Here is a 17,936-nt window from a genome sequence, read left to right on the forward strand (position 1 = left end):
CTGTGCTCCGCCTAATAGATCCCCTTAAGGTCTTCAAGCAAGGATGTAAACTGCAACTAGAGTAGTTGCCTGTCTACCGTGTGAGGACATTTGAGCTCAAGATTTTCTTCATTTCAAATTAAATTCCCTTCAGTGCTACTGGGACTTATTTCTACAAATGATTATGGGCTATGAAGCTTGTTCCACTAGCTTTTGATGAGGGTATTTATAGCCGAAGAGGAAAAGAAGAGCAAGTGGGAGTGTAAAGAAACTGTAATGCTCAGTGAACTCCCAAATGCTCACTCTGCACGCTCCTCACATGGGCTGCACATGCTCCTCAAACAATGCGTCAGTGTGTTTGTGAGGGAGACAAAGAGAGAGATAAAAGACCACGCTGCAGATAACGGGTGAATAATATGTTTCTCTGTATCTGAGAGTATATTGTATTGTGTGGGAGTGTGTGTGTTTGTCTCTGTATCACCCTATGTGTGTCTATATGAGCAGAGCTTCTTCTCTATGTATATACAAGAGTCTACCTTCTTTGCCAGTGAGAGTCTGTCCTCTTGGCAGTTGTCAGCTTGCTCGCTGAGTGGCTTTGAGAGCCGGGTCACCTGGTCCACCAGGAGTTCTTTTTCCAGCAACTGCCTCTCGCGCTCAGCTAGATTCACCTCAAGCTACAGTGCAGAGACAGAGCGGAGACACACCTTTTTTGTATTCCCTTTGAAAACGTTTGCAACAAAGTAGTGTTTTAAAAGTGTCGCGTACCTGTTCAATTTTCTTGGCCAGTTCTGCCGTTGATAGGTCTTTGCCCTTTAGCTCTTTGTAATCAACTTTTCGCTTCACACCCTCAAGTGTCTTGTCCCTGGCTTCTGACAGCTGAGAGACAGAAAATAAGAGAATTACAGACGAAAACAGACAACAAATTGACTGTGGCAGAAGTCAATAAGCTATTGTCACTTGTATCTAGTAATTTCCAAAGGTAAATAACTGGAAAATACAAAGTAAGGATCTAGAATTAGTCTGTGTGTGTCTGAGTGCTTTGTTCTCCATGGATGGAAGGTACTCGTTGCACTGGGGATTTAAGGGCTTTTTTTTGCTAAACATAGTGCCTACATGGAAGCTACTTCCTGCTACATGACAAGCCAGTGGCAAACTGTGATAAGAGAAACCACAGTTTAAAAAGCTACAACATCCCTCCAAGGGCCTGTTTTTTTAATTTAGTTTTTATTTTCTGACATCCCCAAAGACAGCAGAAATAAAAGGGGAGGCAAGGATACACACAAAAGGAAAAAAACACACTAAGAAGATGAGGCAAAAGGCTCAGAAGCAGACAGGATGACAAGGCGTTAAAGTTAAGTGAAGGGGCAGGGCAGGCATGTTCGATCAATGCCTTTAGCTAATGCTCATTCTGAAACAGCTGCAATTAGCGAGTGGAGACGGAGTTAGAGGTTTGCCAGAGTAAAAAAAAAAGAAGTGCACATGACCTACAAAGTGCTTAAATGAATGACAGAAAATTAACATATAGAACATTAATTAAAGTTTTGACCTGTCTAAGAATAATGAATGGGTGCCTGCTTTGCTTTTCTGGTCTAGTCCACATGGACACACAGTGCCACTGGTTTAACGCTATTCCAGTAACATGCAGGACTGGAAATGCACCATGAAATGCAGCAATGTCATAAAGTCTGGTAGGGAGAAAAAGGCTAACAAGAATTAAAAATTACAGTGGAAAGTTTAGGAAAATACCAAATAAACCAGACTGAATTCAGGAGAAAATATTACGCACTTGTTACTGAGCACTCAAAGCATTTTACATGAATGCCATAGCACTTTATGCATCTTACATCCATAGTCCAGAGGACCCGGAGGAAACACACGCAGGTACAGAGAAAACATGCAAACTCCACATAAAGAGGGATCAAGCCAGGAACCAAACAAAATCATAAAGACACAATGTTACCTCAAACCTACGACTGGTCAGTCAACTTCATGAGAAAAAGGCTGTTCTGATTATGAAGACAAAGATAAATAGTAACTCAGGTGCCCACCTAACCTCAGCGGGGGCTAGAGATGGAAATGGGCATTTAAGAAAGCTGTAGTATCGTAACAGTGAAGTTAATATAAATCCAAAGCAAGATAAAGGTAAGATATATATATATAAATAAATAAAAATATGAATCTCAGCTGATCAAGGAGCCATGACAGGCAACATAAAATGAATGTAAGCAGAAAATAGGAACAATGAAAAAAAAAAAAAACTGCGATCAGTTGATAGAAGACAGAAAAAGGAAAATACATGAGAAATATTAATAGATGCCTGGGGACACTGAAGCAAATATAAAAGAAGAAGAAGTGATTGATTATACAGTGCGAAGTAAAGAGAGAAGAGTTGAAGAGAGAAAAAGAACACGTGGAATAAAGTACAGAGGCGGTCTGACCTGACATGACCTGCCTTATGAAACATCAGCTTCAGTCCATTCAACCATACTGAGTATACAGGTGTGTGTGTTTGTGTGTGGATATATGCAGCAGTGTAGGTTGATGCGCCTGCATCTAATGTGAGCGAAGAAAGACAGTCCGGAACAACGTGATGATTCCGTCCTTCATAGATGGGATTAATGAAGCCTCTCTCCTATAGTTGGGCAGCGAGTCTGATTAAAACAGACATGGGTGATCAGCCTATTAAAAAGCCTACTGTCATATGAGTCAGGTTTTAACTTAGTATTAAAGCTGTCATGTGATAAGCCAAGGTGTGAGCTGGGTTAAAGTTACTGAAAAGCAAAGACAGAGATAAGAGTGGAGGAAATGTACTTGGAGAACGTGATAAAAGGCTGACAGACAGAGGAAGATAAAGTGAGAAGGAGCAAAAGAAAGGCCAGAGTCAGAAAAAGGAGATGCGATAGGATGTGAAAGCAGACAAGAAAGGCAGAATTAAAAAGACAAGAGATGCTGAGAAACAGGAACTGGGGCTGACCAAGAGGGACACGGGATATGTGCACTTCTCACAGAGAATATGACTTTGACAACAAAAGCCTGTTCGTGGTATGAGGAGTTGAATACGTGATTACATCATCTGAAAGCTGAAATTAAGCAACAAATCTGATTCTGTTCCCTGCTCGACATGCAAATGAAGGTCACCAAATCGTCTAGAGGGAATACGAGCTGAAGTAAGACTTAGAAATCCATCAATTCTGATGTCAGGCTTCTCAAACAAACCTTAAAATAAAGTGCTTAATTGCAGTATATAGTACCGCATAGTACCCAATGCCAAATAGCGTTTCAGAAGTATTATTATGCTCAAGTTCTTTGTCTGCTTTAAACAATTGCAACTGAGCTCAGCAGATCATGTCGGAATTGGAGCTAATAAATGCTGGACGACTTTTACTTTAATTGAAATTACTCCACTGCAAAAAAAGAGAGAATGGATTTGTACAACTGGAAATGGTTGATGGCTACACTGGCAGGATCCTGACTGCTGGGTTAAGCTTGATTTTTTTTACATGAGATGAATCCACAATGAGACAGTCTACAAAGCACTAGATTGGTGGTGGGGTTTCTGTGCACTTTTTCTCAGTGCTGAGCTGATCGTGTTAAGAGTTGGAGCTAATAAATAATTAACAACAGTTACTTTTACTGAAGTGAAAAAGAAGACTTGGGGGATTATAAAACACAGATAGTCAGAATCAAGAAACAGCTATATGGCTACAGAGGCAGAATACAGAGTATTGCGTTCGCATTGTCAGCAAGCTGGATGCTATTACAGCCTATTGCATTTTGTTTCATGGATGCAATGTCTTTGTACTAATCAGTATTTTGTGTTTATTGGGAATAATTTCACCAAGAGGTCCAATTAGAGTTGTTAAATGCACACTGATTACTGAGGGGTGTATTATAATGCGATATTAATGAGTCAGTGAACTGTACCAAGCTTTAAGGCTCTTTTTTATCTGGCTGTATCACCATAGTAACTCATGATAAACACATAAACTGCTCCCAACCAGGTTATGTGTTCAGAGTTTGGGTTTAGAATCAGCTGAGAGCGCTGATTGGTTATATAAGCATCTCATAGGGTGAAGATCTGGTCCACTGTTCCATGGCTGGGATGGAATCAGCATTGCTCCTCCTGAATACGAGGCTCAACAGTCAGTCAGAACATTCTTTCAAGCACCCTGGAATAAAATTTCCCTAGGAGGCTGAGCAGTGTAATACCACCAGAGAGCTTTCTAACTACCCCAGCGAGCTCTGCCAGTGCAACTGATGAAGCTTTCCCTTATTTTTCAAGGTCTGTCTCCTACACACAGGAGATTTTGGCTGGGTTTAACAGTTCCTCAAGTGCTCGTTCCACTGCCCAAAGATATTCCCTGTCTAGTTCAACAGAAAAGCCCTGCTTTTCTTCATAGAGACCTGCTGAGAGTCCTCTTCTGCGGCCTCCCATGGAGTCCTCTCACAACTGAGCTTTTGCTTCCACAAGTGCTAAAGCCACAGTCTCTCTGATGTCTACTGCTTCAGGAGACCCCATGGCCAAGCAAGCACAGAAAGTGTCCATCAGCAGACTGAGAGCCATGCTGGTCTGCAGGATGCTACCACGACAGACTAATGGAAAAACAATCAATAATAAAAATAACATCAAATTATCTCGTTGTGGAGCTGTGAAATGGATACAGCTGTTATTTTACACAATGAGCATTTTTGCTAGTTTTTCTTCCTGCTTTCAAATAGGCTAAACTTTATTAATATAGTAGGTCCATGCTTTACACCACTGCATCTGAGACTTTGCATTGCTCATATCACAGGATATGTTTCCATTACCTGGATTTACTATGGTGAACTGACTTTGTGATACAGGGAAAGATGTATGGCTGAAGTAAACATTGAAATTTCAAGTAATAGTCAAGAATAACTGAGAACAAGAAATGACAAAGAAAGTAAACAGAAAAGAACTAACTATCAAAACCCAGGAATCACAACAATAATATTGAAAAAAATCAGCACATACACCACAAGTCACAGCAAACAACCAAGCTAATCTGTAAAAATGTCCTGAATGAAAGAATGAAAGAAAAGTTTTTTACTCAAGAAATGTTTTTTTTAATCTCAGAGCTTTAAATGAACTTCTTTAGTTGTCAAATTCCGACTGCGACAAATATGTACTCGATTCTGACTTGACTGATTAATCTGTGTTGCACCCTCATATGTAACCACCCTAAGTCACTTAAACAGTACATGATGGATGGCACAAAGTGTGTCTTTGATACCCTCCCTCTCCTCTCCCCACTCTTCAATCAATCTTCTTTTTTCTCTGTAGTGCCCTCTCTTGTAGCATTTTTATAGCCGTCCTCTTCTTTCTAGCCGTATACACACTGACGTACATCTCTCCCTTTGTATTCATCTGTCTCTGTTCTGCCTGCTTGCCTGCCTCTGTATTCTTCATCTGACAGTCGCAAATAATAGCTGCTTTCTTGGCTCATGACTGCAGTAAAACATTGTAGATATGACAGCCTCCGAGCAGCCTAACATTAGCATATCATTTACATAATTTCAGCTCAGGTTGAAATTAACATGATGGCTTAAAAAGCTTCATAATAGATGCTACACTGAAATCCTGAAAGTGTAACCATAAAAAAAACAAATAATGACCTTATTTATATACAACGTCCACAAATTGGTCTTCAAAAAGCCTTGTAATTAGATAAGAGACAAAGGAACAGACCAGTAAAGCATAAAGGTCAGCAAGTTAAAATCATATTAATATAATACGATGATGTAAGGGTAATTAGAAAAATATGGGAGTAGAGCAGCTCAAAGGAATTTATATATTTATGAGGACCAAGCACAAGTTACAACTAAAAACAATGTCAAATAGAGGAGATTTTTTCTTGTCTCTCTCTCTCTCTCTTTTTTTTTTTTGAAATGTCTAAACAATGAAATCAAAATGAAGAAATATAGCCACCACATTGACCAGGTCACATAATGCAACTAGGAAGGAAGAAATAAAAGCCAGATGTACATTTTGACAGGAGATTTACAAGACGATTCAAACTCTGCCAGCATGCATTTATCAGGCAAGTCATTCCACAGCCTTGAAGGCTGACAACGAAAAAGCCCCAGCTTTCCACTGTGAGATGTACCAATGGTTATAAAGTATGGGTTAGGCCTGCAGACAACCTCAGGCTATAGAAAGGCAACTAGGGTGAAGCAAAACCATACATAACTTAAAATAATCACTGGTTATTTAGAATTAATGACCCCACAGTTTAACCACAAGCAAAACCAACTAAATAAAGTGGCGTGTACCTGATAACATTGTAACGACACAAAAGAAGCAAAAAGCATTTAATTTGTACTGAAAGAATTTGGGTTTTTCATTGTGTCTGGAAAACAGATGGAGAAACTGTGACTGGTAATCTGTTGTTTGATCCATGAATTAACTTCGTGATGGTTCCACAAAAATATGTCACTGCTGAATTATTGTATCGCTGTACCGGAAATACATTTAACCTACATCCCAACTCTCAAGAGTGGCATTTCATGGGGGCTGTGTCATGTGTTCCTGTGTGGCTGACAAGATTAGAACCAAATATACACGACTCTGAAGCAGCGCTGAACTCAAAATGCAACTTTATTGATGGGCTCATGCGGATAAAAAAAACAAAGGAACTTAACCTGGGCAGACAGTAGGAATTTGCTAACTAAGAAATCACATGGGAAACACGGAACATACAGGGCACACAGCAAGAGGGAACGAGGCACAAAGAATGGGAGACAGAGGCAAAACTACAAAAACTACATACATGAACACAAGTCACAGAAGACAACAGTTATCACAATGAAACAGGAAGTCACAGGAAGCTGGCTTAACTTAGCGAAGGCCACAACACTGGGACATCAAGGAACCCAGATAATCAGGGAAGATGAGACAAAGGGAATTAAGCTAGACATGAAAGCACAGGTACTCCGGCTTCCTCCCACCGTCCAAAGACATGCAGCTTGTGGGGATAGGTTGATTGGATAATCCAAATTGTCACTAGGTGTGAATGTGCGAATGAATGTGAGTGTGAATGGTTGTCTGTCCCTGTGTGTTGGCCCTGTGACAGACTGGCGACCTGTCCAGGGTGTACCCTGCCTCTCGCCCTATGACAGCTGGGATGGGCTCCAGCGCCCCCCACGCCCCTGAAAAGGATAAGCGGAAGCGAATGGATGGATGGATGGATGAAAGCACAGAGGGTAAAAATTGGACGAAGATTTAAGAGGGACAGAATATGACTCACCACTATAGGGACAGTGCTATCTGTCACCAGCTCCACCCTATTATAAATCCACAACTGACTGTGTCTTTGTATGTCTGTGGGATTGCTCATGCAACCGTGCATAACAGAAGTGTAACCAGTCATTAGATGACTGTTTGTTCATCGACATTTAGATTTCACAAACGCTGCGCAGATTTCGGTGTGCGCACTGATGCGTGTGCACCTGTACGCGTTTGAGACGTCGACGCGCCCGCATCTCATAAACAAGCAGCAAATTTAGATTCCGACCCCAACCTCTGTTTATTTTGCTGCAATTAAAATTCCTCAGAGCAAATGGAAGCCTCAGAGTATATTGAACTTCAATAGTTTCACAGATGGCCCAATCTATCTTTGTCAAAATTTCCCATCAAAGGAAAGGGGGGGGTCTGTCTGCAATGAACAGATAAACTGGTCACAGATGAATACAAATACACAATATATATGATAAATCGACAGCAAGGCAGTTGCATGGAGATTGAATTCGCATAGAGAATGAATTTGCAGGGAGAATGAATTGAGCTGGCGAGCCTCCTGCAAAAGTAGAGACCCCCATGATTCACTTTTTTGTACCCGGGGGAGCTAGACGGCTGTACGAATGAAAACTGTAATTTAGAAAATGATTTGCTGTTTACACACAGATGAGAGGGAGAAGTATTAAATAACTGGGTGGCTGAATGGCAAGAGAGAGGAACAAACATAGACTGATAAACTAATTAAGGAGATAACTGTTGATACTAAAAGTTTCAGGAGAACCACATCTATTCAAACGTGATAAAGCTAGTCTATAGCCACGGCAGCAGCTTTGTGAGGATGTGTGCTCAGCTACAGCAAGGCTTTCAGCTAAAATGCTCATATTAACATTGCTAAAATGGTGTTACGCTACAATGTTTCTCATCTTACTTCAATATGTTAACATGTTAACATTTGCTAAAGAGCAAAAGTACAGCTGAGACTAAAGGAAACAGTATTTGTTCAATAACTTGGGAATCAAACATAGACTGTATATGAAAGATGGATATTAGTGTCTGCATCTGCCATCAAGTAGCATGTGTGTTTTTAAACCATATCAATGACCTCAGGAAACACTTTATTGGTCTCACTTGCTATTTTCAAATCTTATTTGATACAATAAAGTTTGTTTTGTAAAATGATGGACCCATTTTAAGTAAAATACATGAGATAGAAGGGTATGCATTACAGTGTGGCTACCTTGTGATTGACATATGCTAACCTATGAGCAGACAGTGTCCTGTTTTCTCAGTTAGATACACCCAGGGTGTGATTTTTGTTTTCTGCTCACCTGCAGGGCGTCACGCTCTTGTACAAACATTAGCAAATCTTTGGACAGGGAGAGAGGAAGCTGGTTCCACCTATTAACATCAGCAGCAAACTTTTGGAGTTTTGGTTCTGACTCAATAAATGTGTGAAAATAAGCCTGCTCTGTAATGTGCTGGTCACAGGTTTTAAGTGTGAATGATAGTCAGGTCAGGGTTGGTCTGTCTGCACAGAAGAGGGGCCGTTCCTCTCTATTGGTCGATTATAGCATCTCCAGCAAAACTTCCAAACTGTGCATATCTTTTTTTTTTTTCAGAACAGCCCTTCATAGGCAGGCATTCTAACAGCAGGATGCCAGTGACAACAGCCCAAGCGCATAACTGCAATTCAACAAGTTTAATAAGAACATTCAGAATTCAAGTTTGTAGGAAATTATGATGTAATTGATTAGGCAACTGCTTTACAGTCAGCAAGAATATTTATAGGATAAATAATGTTGAAACAGCAGTGGAATAACAAAAAGATCCAGATCAACTTCCCCGTCCTAAAAGTGCTAAAAGTGAAAGTCAGATATGTTTTAGACACAATGTTCAGAATTAAACTGTACTAACAACCAGAACTGCCAACCTGATGGTACCGGTCAAGGTAAAGTCAGCAGGATTTGTGCTCTGGGCCTCATGAAAATATGTATGAAGTTTTAATAAGTCCAACTGTTGCTGAGCTATTTCAGTCTAGCCCAAATAGACCAGGCAAGCTGCCCTGCAATCCTCAGAGTCAGAGACCTAACATCGATGAAAATATCCAAATATATAGTTAGTTTGTGTGAGGAAGAAGAACATAACAAAAGGCTGAAGTTGTGAACACAAGTGAAAGAAAAATCCTAGTGGAAACAATAAAATTCAGGAATTTTGTTGAAAACAAAGTGTGGGAAAGAGTAAAGAAACTAATGAAACATGAGTGAAAGCAAAAAGATGGCATCATCAGGGCTCCCTGTAGCAAACATAAACAACAGAAGGAGTAAACAGATGGACAAAAAGGAGAGGGGTGTTTTTCAAATGAGCAGCACACGCTGAAGTCTTATCCAACGTTATGTTCATCCAAAAGAGCATAAGACTCGGATAACATACGTCTGGTCCAGCAGCAACTGTAAGCCAATCACTCTGATCCAGAGAGGTAACACACCCAATCCCATGATGTAGCTGCTGGAAGGGGAACTCGGTGCATGTTTGTGTGTCTGTTTCAAATTTCTCTTCGTCTCTGTGTGCACAGTGTTATCGTTTGGGTTTTTCCCCTTTGTTTTAGATACTTATCTTCTTTCTGAGTATCCGTGTGTGTCTTGAACTTTATTTGGCAAGTGTCCATCCTTAAAATTTCACTCCATTAAGATCTGCTCAGCAAAATGAGGCTCTCATCTGACAATAGGGAAGAAAATTCCCCCCAATCTTCATCCCTTGTGTGGCTATTTCAAAATGTTTTGTTTTAAATTGTGAATAGATGCATGCCTTCTTCCACTAGTTTGTCCAAGCAGACACCTCTCAAGCATAATCAGTCTTGATTATGGTCAAACTACGAATGTTTACACTTTAATGAGCACTGAGTCCTGTCATTAAAGTAAAGCGAAAGCCTTCCCACACAGCATGTTTACTAGAGTAATTCAGAAGTCTCTTTGTGAGATAAAATGCTGAACGTGTTTCAAAACAAGGACCTGCTCATTAGTGATGTTCTGAGTGTCTCCACTGCTCTATGGGTTTTATTCTAAAGCACTGCACTTAACTGTTCTTGCTGGAGTTCCCCTGGCTTGATAGAGACAGTAAAAGTTGAGCAATAATCTGTAAAATCTGACACCATTCAACTCACATACACCCGCAGTCATACACTCCCTCAGACCTCTACGGATAAAAAATAAATCGCGTATATTATTTTTATGACAAGGAGTAATGGGAACACACACACCTAGCTGGACAACGCATGGAAGTGCTGTTGAAGAAAGTCCCTGGTTTGCAGATGGACCAGGCATGCTAACGCGAACACACCTACAGACACCACATGTGCCAGAAGATTCTCAGGAAAATCTGTACTTTCACAGCATCTCTTTTTTTTTCATGCTAGCTGGCAGGTTTAACTACATTCAGAGAGGATTTTGAGTCCACGAAGCAAAGTCATTTCATGATATAGTCATGGTTGCACTGTTGGAGAAATGTGGGCAGCAGCATATTGCACCTCAGGCACCAATTAGTGGCTATATTAGCAAAATGCCACTATGGAAAGCGCAGGGACATTTTATAGGATGCAGTGCTCATTCAAGAGTATATGCCTTATGGGTGGCTCTAACATTAGGCAATGCAAAAATGTCTTGAACTGTACAGTATGATGCATTTCCAGTTTTCATTTCTTGTTAATAAGGAATAAAAGAAGACAGTAAGAAAAGAGAAGTGGGTGTTGTGAGACTGTTGCCGGAACACTGTCAGCACTGTTTACACAAGAAAAATGAGTTTAATGAAGGATTTCTACATCTTCATAGAAATCTTGCATTCTCAAAACCTGTTAAGCATGCAATAAGTAGACACATTTTTCCTCCTACTCTATAACTTCTCAGGTAATTAGTATGCATTTCCACAAGTTTGGTGTAATTGCTTCCTTTGTGGACAGACTGTTAACCGTCTGTGTGAGGATGAGTGTGTAGGTTTATCTAATGTTTTTCTACCTCTATTTGGAGCATTGTAATCTCCTCCTCCAGTTTCCTCTTGAGGAGTACATCTTTCTTCTTCAGGTCTATCTTCCTCTTCTCCTCATTAATCGCTAACTCCAAGTCTCTCATGTCCTTCTCCAGGGCCTCCAGAATCGAGTTTCTTTTAGTGATAGCTGCCTCCTGGATGTTCACCTTCTCATAGTAGTTACACAAAATCTCTTCATGTTCCAGGAGCTGGATTCCTCTGTAGATTTGAGAAGTGCATATAGTATATACGAGCTTTAGGTCAATATGTAAGCATTCGGGTAGCCATTACTTGAGCTTTAAGCTATGAACATACAGGAAGTTGCGCCGCTGTATGGCAGTTTTGTGATTCTTGTTTATTTCCAGCAGAGTCTCCTGCTGATGGCTGATCATTTGTGTGAGCTTCATTAGTTCCAGTTTGTTGTCCTCACACTCCTGATTTATCCGGCACTGCTTCCCGGCAGCCTACAACAAGTCAGAGAGAAAGAGAAAGTAATAAGCATGTTCACAGCATCAGAAACAAGATCGGTACAAAGCACTTAATGACCCTCAGAAAAGTCTGTTCTAATTTTTTTTTTTTTTAATGGTCAGTGGGGTTCAGTGCGACAGAACTTTGGACGTATCAGATTTAATACAGTACATTTTATGTATTCATTCTTTTAAAGTATTTCTTCCATGTTTGCCCTTTCCTTAGATACTTGTGTTGTCCTTTAGTGTGATGGAGAGAAATGCAGAACAGGCCATGGTCAAGCACAGACCATTTAGTCAGTGTCCTCGAAACATTCGCAAGAAGAGGAAGTTTAAAAAGGAGAAAACACCAGGAACTCAAGAAAACGGCTGGAATGTTTGACTTTTGGAAGTGACGGGACAAGCTGGCAAAATGAAGCTAAATAACAGGTGGTGCACACAATTGGAGCGAAATCTAACAAAAACAAACAGGGAAGACCAGAACAAAGACCAGAAGTAAGACTAACCGAAAAGCTAAAAAACCCCAGGTCATTTTTAAAAGCACATCACTGTTATCCACTGGTCATCACTCATCAAACTCAAAGCCAGCTCTGCGATGAAGGTTTTTTGGGCCAGAGGTATCACAAAACACAGACGTGATTTTATGTTTTTAACTGAAACTTGGTTGGACCAAAGTAACAGTGGAGCTGTTCTCATCGAGACGACCCCTCCTAACTACAGTTTTATCAGTGAGGCCAGGGTGAGCAGGAGAGGAGGAGGGGTTGCTGTCTTATTTAATGAATCATTTCAATGTAAGCAGCTATCTCCTGGAAGTTTTCAGTCTTTTGAATATGTGGCTTTACAGCTGAAGGCCCCATCCAAAGTTGTGTTTCTTAATGTTTACAGGCCTCCCAAATACTGCACAGACTTTTTTAATGACCTCAGTGAACTGCTGTCTGTGATCTGTGTTGATTTCCACTGTGTAATTATTGTTGGGGATTTTAACATCCATGTCGACAACCCTCAGGACAAAGGGACTAAAGACCTGAGTAACACTCTGGGCAACTTTGGGCTGACTCAGCATGTAACAGAGGCCACACATAATAGAGGACACACTCTTGACCTACTGATCTCCAAGGGCCTGAGCAAAGAGAGTGTAGGAAAGCTGAGCGCAGATGGAGAAAAACAAATCTCCAGGTTCATTATGACATCTATAAAGAGAAACTTCACAATTATAATTTACAACTGAGGAGTGCAAGAAGGTCCTACTTCTCTGACATCATCACTAAAAACAGCCATAATGCTCGGGTCTTATTTTCTACAGTTGACAGGCTAACAAACCCTCCTGTGCCAGTAGCAGCTGAACTTCATTCGACCATGGCCTGCAATGACTTTGCCAAATTCTTCACAGAAAAAATCCAAAAGATTAGACAAGCAATTGGTACATCAACAGCAGATCCAGAATATGTACTGTGTTCACCGAAAAACTGTTTAAACACCATCAAACAGTTTCACCCTATTAACAGCAAAGACCTGAAGACATCTTAGGTCAACTGAACTCCTCCTCTTGCTGTTTAGATGTCCTGCCAACAAGTTTTTTCAAAAAGGTCTCAAAGACTTTAGAGTCAGACCTGTTACAGATCGTCAACTTTTCTTTAATGTCAGGTGTGTTTCCGGAACCACTAAAAACTGCTGTAATCAAACCTATACTGAAAAAGGACAATCTTGACAAGACACAAATGAACAACTACAGGCCGATCTCAAATCTCCCACTTTTAAGTAAGATCATTGAAAAAGCAGTTTCTCAACAGTTCAATTACTTCTTAAAACAGAATAACTGCTATGATGCCTTCCAGTCAGGTTTTAGACAGAACCACAGCACTGAAACCGCTCTGACCAAAGTGTTTAATGACATATGTCTGAATACAGACAGTGGAAAAATGTCAGTCCTAGTTTTACTGGATCTCAGTGCAGCATTTGACACAGTTGACCACCACAACATATTACTCAAACGACTGGAGAACTGGGCAGGTCTTTCAGGAACTGTACTAAACTGGTTCAAAACATACTTAGAAAACAGGAAATACTTTGTATCAATAGGTAACTTCACATCTGAGCAGACTAGTATCACATGTGGCGTTCCCCAAGGTTCCATCTTGGGACCCCCTCTGTTTAACATCTACATGCTCCCACTGGCACAGATTATAAACAACAACAAAATAAACTACCACAGCTATGCAGATGACACACAAATATATATCACAATGTCACCAAGAGACCGAGGCCCTGTACAGACTCTTGGTAAATGCATTTAGGAAATTAATGACTGGTTGTGCCACAATTTTCTCCAGCTAAACAAAAACAAAACTGAAGTAATAGTCTTTGGCGCCAAAGAAAAACGATTACAGGTCACCAGAGAACTTCAATCTATACATCTAAAAACCACAAACCAGGCGAGAAATCTGGGTGTAGTGATGGATGCAGACCTAAACTTAGAAAAACACATTAAGACAATAACAAAGTCAGCTTACTATCACCTCAAGAATATATCAAGGATAAAAGATCTGATGTCTCAACAGGACCTGGAAAAACTAGTCCATGCATTCATCTTTAGTAGGCTTGATTACTGTAACAGCATCTTTACAGGTCTACCTAAAAAATCAGTCAGACAACTACAGCTCATTCAGAACTCTGCTGCTCGAGTCCTCACTAAGACCAAAAAAGTGGACCACATCAGTCCAGCTCTGAGGTTCTTACACTGGCTGCCTGTCCGTCAGAGGATAGACTTTAAAGTTCTGATGCTGGCCTATAAAGCTCTGAATGGTTTAGGACCAAAATACATCAGTGACCTCCTGACCCAGTATGAACCTTCCAGATCCCTCAGGTCATCTGGATCCGGTCTTTTATCAGTTCCCAGAGTCAGAACCAAACACAGAGAAGCTACATTCAGCTTTTATGCTCCATATATCTGGAACAAACTCCCAGAAAGCCTCAGATCAGCTGAAACACTCAGTTTATTTAAATCCAGGTTGAAGACTCACCTGTTCTCAGCTGCATTTAAATAAAGCACCAAATCCACACTTTTAAGCTTAAATTTCAAAACTAACATTTTAACTACTGATTTTATCTATTTCTGATTTTATCTGTTTTGATTTTATATACTGTTTTGTTTGTTTGTTAATTAGTTTGTTTGTTTTAATCAATTTTAAATCATGCTTTTTATTTGTTTTTGTTTCTAATGTCTCTGTAAAGCACTTTGAATCACCTTGTTGTTGAATTGTGCTATACAAAAAAACTTGCCTTGCCTTGCCTAGCACTGAAAGAATCCTGAATCTAAATCTGTGGGAGAATTCTTCAACAGCAAAGATGGTACAAGTATAACATCCAGGAGAGGAACCTTCTTAAAATGTCATTTGGGTAATCAAAGTCAGGAATCTTTTCACGTTTTTTGTGGGCAGGGATAGCTCAGTAGGTAGAGTGGTCGCCCCATGATCGGAAGGTTGGGGTTCGAATCCGCTGAACGGCTACCCTGACCTACCCCTGAGCAAGGTACTGTCCGTAACCCTTCACCGAGTTTTTTTGATTCCTCAGAGGCAGCCGATGGAAGACAAAACACTGCTCCCTAGACCATTTAACACTTTATTTCACTTTCACAATACTTCTAGAAGGGAGATGCGTCCTGCAAGACACGTTGCCGTGGATCTCAAAATGGTGACGGGCACCTGACAGTTTTATTACCAGGAACCTTTTCTAGTCTAAACAACAGCATTTCAGTAAGTTTCCACTACAAGTTTCCACTACTATCTACTGCTCTACAGGCAAACATGGGTGAGAGTCTACGACTGAAGGACACCTATTCTAATGCCTTTATTATTCAGGGCTATGTCCACTTAACACTACACTATATGATTATATGGCAGTTTGATTAATATGAGATTAATATATGGCACAGTAATAAAGCACTTCAGGTAAGATCATTCTAACAACAGTGATAAACAAAAAAACCCCCACACGTTTTACTATAAAATGCTACCAATGAGTTCACCCCTGTCTTATTTGTGTCTGTACACAACTTTGGATGTCTCGCAGCTCATTTAATGTTTGTTTAAACTGTCTAAATTGTGATACTGCCATACTGCAAAGGGTGTGTGTGTGTCTGTGAACCTTGGAAATGTCATTGCGTAGCTTGTCCCTTGTTTTCGAAGTATTAGAGATCTTCATACGAGCCTTTGAGAGTCCTCTGAAATAGGCGTATATAAAGGGAAAAAGATAATAATTACACACAGAAACTCAATAAAACATAACTCGTTGCACACAGCTTGACATTTTAACTGCTATTATAGTATTTGGTTATGACCACATATCCTAAACACACCTGTCCTTGTTGATGGCAATGGTTCGCTGGATTTCCGATTCATTTTCCAGGACCTTAATCTGCTCCGTCAATTCTGTGATTGTCTGTGAGGCCATCTGTTTCAGCTTGACATACTTTTTCTTCTCTTCCATAACCATATCGGACAGCTTAGAGTACTGTAATATTCTGACGAGGTAACAAAACACAGATTAGTAATGAACACATTATTTATCTACAACACAAACTCCCAATCCAGAACAACTTCTTTACACGTTACACTAATGCTTTGTATTTATACTTCTTAGACTTTTAGGTCTATGTGCACTTGCTAAATAAACTATGGACAGAAATTTTGTCATTAACAGATGCTATACTCCTAACAGAGTAATCTTAATATCAGTGACTCATATTCATTACAAGTGATCAGTGGATCACAAAATTATGAAAGAACCAAAGTCTCACAGGGTTTAAAATGCATCTAAGACGTGTGTGCTGTGACGAACGACGGCTAAATGTGAGAACAGAGAGGAGATACACTGTCTGATTCCATGTCAAGTGCAACCACTTCAAACTGAACTCTGCTGCTTTGACCTTAATGAATGCATTGTTTAAAAATCTGCTTTTATACTGGGTGGTGCTTTATGCATTAGTCTGTGTCTGAACACTGAAGTATGACCAATTAGAAAGAAATGGTTTTCTACCAAGACAACATGCACAGATGTCTGAATTAATTGTGGCTGCAGATATTTTGCAGCTCAGAGGAGCCAAACATATAACATGGAATCAATTATCAGTTGTGAAAAATGGTTATATTAAAGGAATATTTCACTGAAAACCAAAATCTACATACTTGGTGTGAGTTTTGTGCTTTTGGAGACGGATATTTGCTTTAGTTAAATGGAAGTAAATGGCACTTAAAATGTCAAATTTATCCAAAACCCTTGTGGCTCGTGAATATGTGAGAGGACATGAACATTAACAGAGTCTTCCTCTGCTGAGTTGTAATGTTATCTAGCATTGTGATCCTTTTGGAGAAACACAAAGCTAGAAATAGGTAAGAACTCAAAGCATACAGAAAACTCGAATAGAGCTTGTTTTTCAGCTACTGAAGATAAAACAGAGAGAGGCCCACAAACAAGCAACAACTAAAGATGGCTGCAGTAAAGTCCTAGCATAGTATCTCGAGGGAGGAAACCACATCTGGTGATGTCCATGAATTCTAGACTTCAGGCAGTCACTGCAAAAGTTCTGATATTTAAATTCATGCTACTTCATCCAATTACGGATGAAAAGATGGATGGATAGAGCAAAATGAGGTACACACATCAAGGATTTTGCATCGGGAAATAAAAATGTAATAAAATGCTTTTATTTCAGAGAGAGAGCCAGACAGAGACAGTAACAACAGTTTATTTCTTTAATAAACTGTTGTTATACAGTTTATTTCTGAAATTAACAACATAATTAACAACACTATAACATCGTTAAAAAAAACAAAACAGGTGCACCTGCGCTGTAGCATAGTGTTGAGCTTGTTATGGTCCATGATGATCAGGTCTTTTTCTTTGAGCTCGTGCTGGATGCGCTCGTTCAGTTGCTGTTGGAAGATTTAACAAGGAACAGCATCATCATCTGCTGTGTGTATGCACGTGTGTGTGTTTGTGCCAGATATCAAACTTCCCTTGTGCCTTTAAAATAGCTTCCATTTTTAAACTGTAAGTAAATGAAGGATAAACAAAAATTCAAATGACTGATCTAACAGTCTTTGTTTTCTTTGCAATTTTTATTTTTAAGAATTTCTCATTTATTTTCGAGCTGGTTGCTGTTGATCCAGGATTTTCTTATGTACTAATTAAGAAAGAGTCGGTGAATCTTTTATTAA

General features: G+C 39.8%; 1 protein-coding gene across 1 annotated transcript in view; it reads right to left on the reverse strand.

Annotated features, from left to right (window-relative positions):
- Positions 1-17,936, reverse strand: part of ccdc146 (coiled-coil domain containing 146) — a 64,479-nt gene that overhangs the window by 7,218 nt on the left and 39,325 nt on the right. The window contains exons 14-20 of the mRNA XM_085252472.1: positions 17,563-17,651; positions 16,076-16,240; positions 15,865-15,940; positions 11,570-11,718; positions 11,245-11,473; positions 745-855; positions 516-653 (exon numbers count right to left, since the gene is read on the reverse strand). Coding sequence (XP_085108598.1) covers positions 516-653; positions 745-855; positions 11,245-11,473; positions 11,570-11,718; positions 15,865-15,940; positions 16,076-16,240; positions 17,563-17,651 — 957 coding nt within the window. The remainder of the gene's footprint in view (positions 1-515; positions 654-744; positions 856-11,244; positions 11,474-11,569; positions 11,719-15,864; positions 15,941-16,075; positions 16,241-17,562; positions 17,652-17,936) is intronic.

This window comes from Mchenga conophoros, linkage group LG17 (assembly GCF_057382185.1).
Source record: "Mchenga conophoros isolate Kocher_MC1m ecotype Shallow Benthic linkage group LG17, M_conophoros_male_GT1.1, whole genome shotgun sequence".
Classification (NCBI taxonomy): Eukaryota; Metazoa; Chordata; class Actinopteri; order Cichliformes; family Cichlidae; genus Mchenga; species Mchenga conophoros.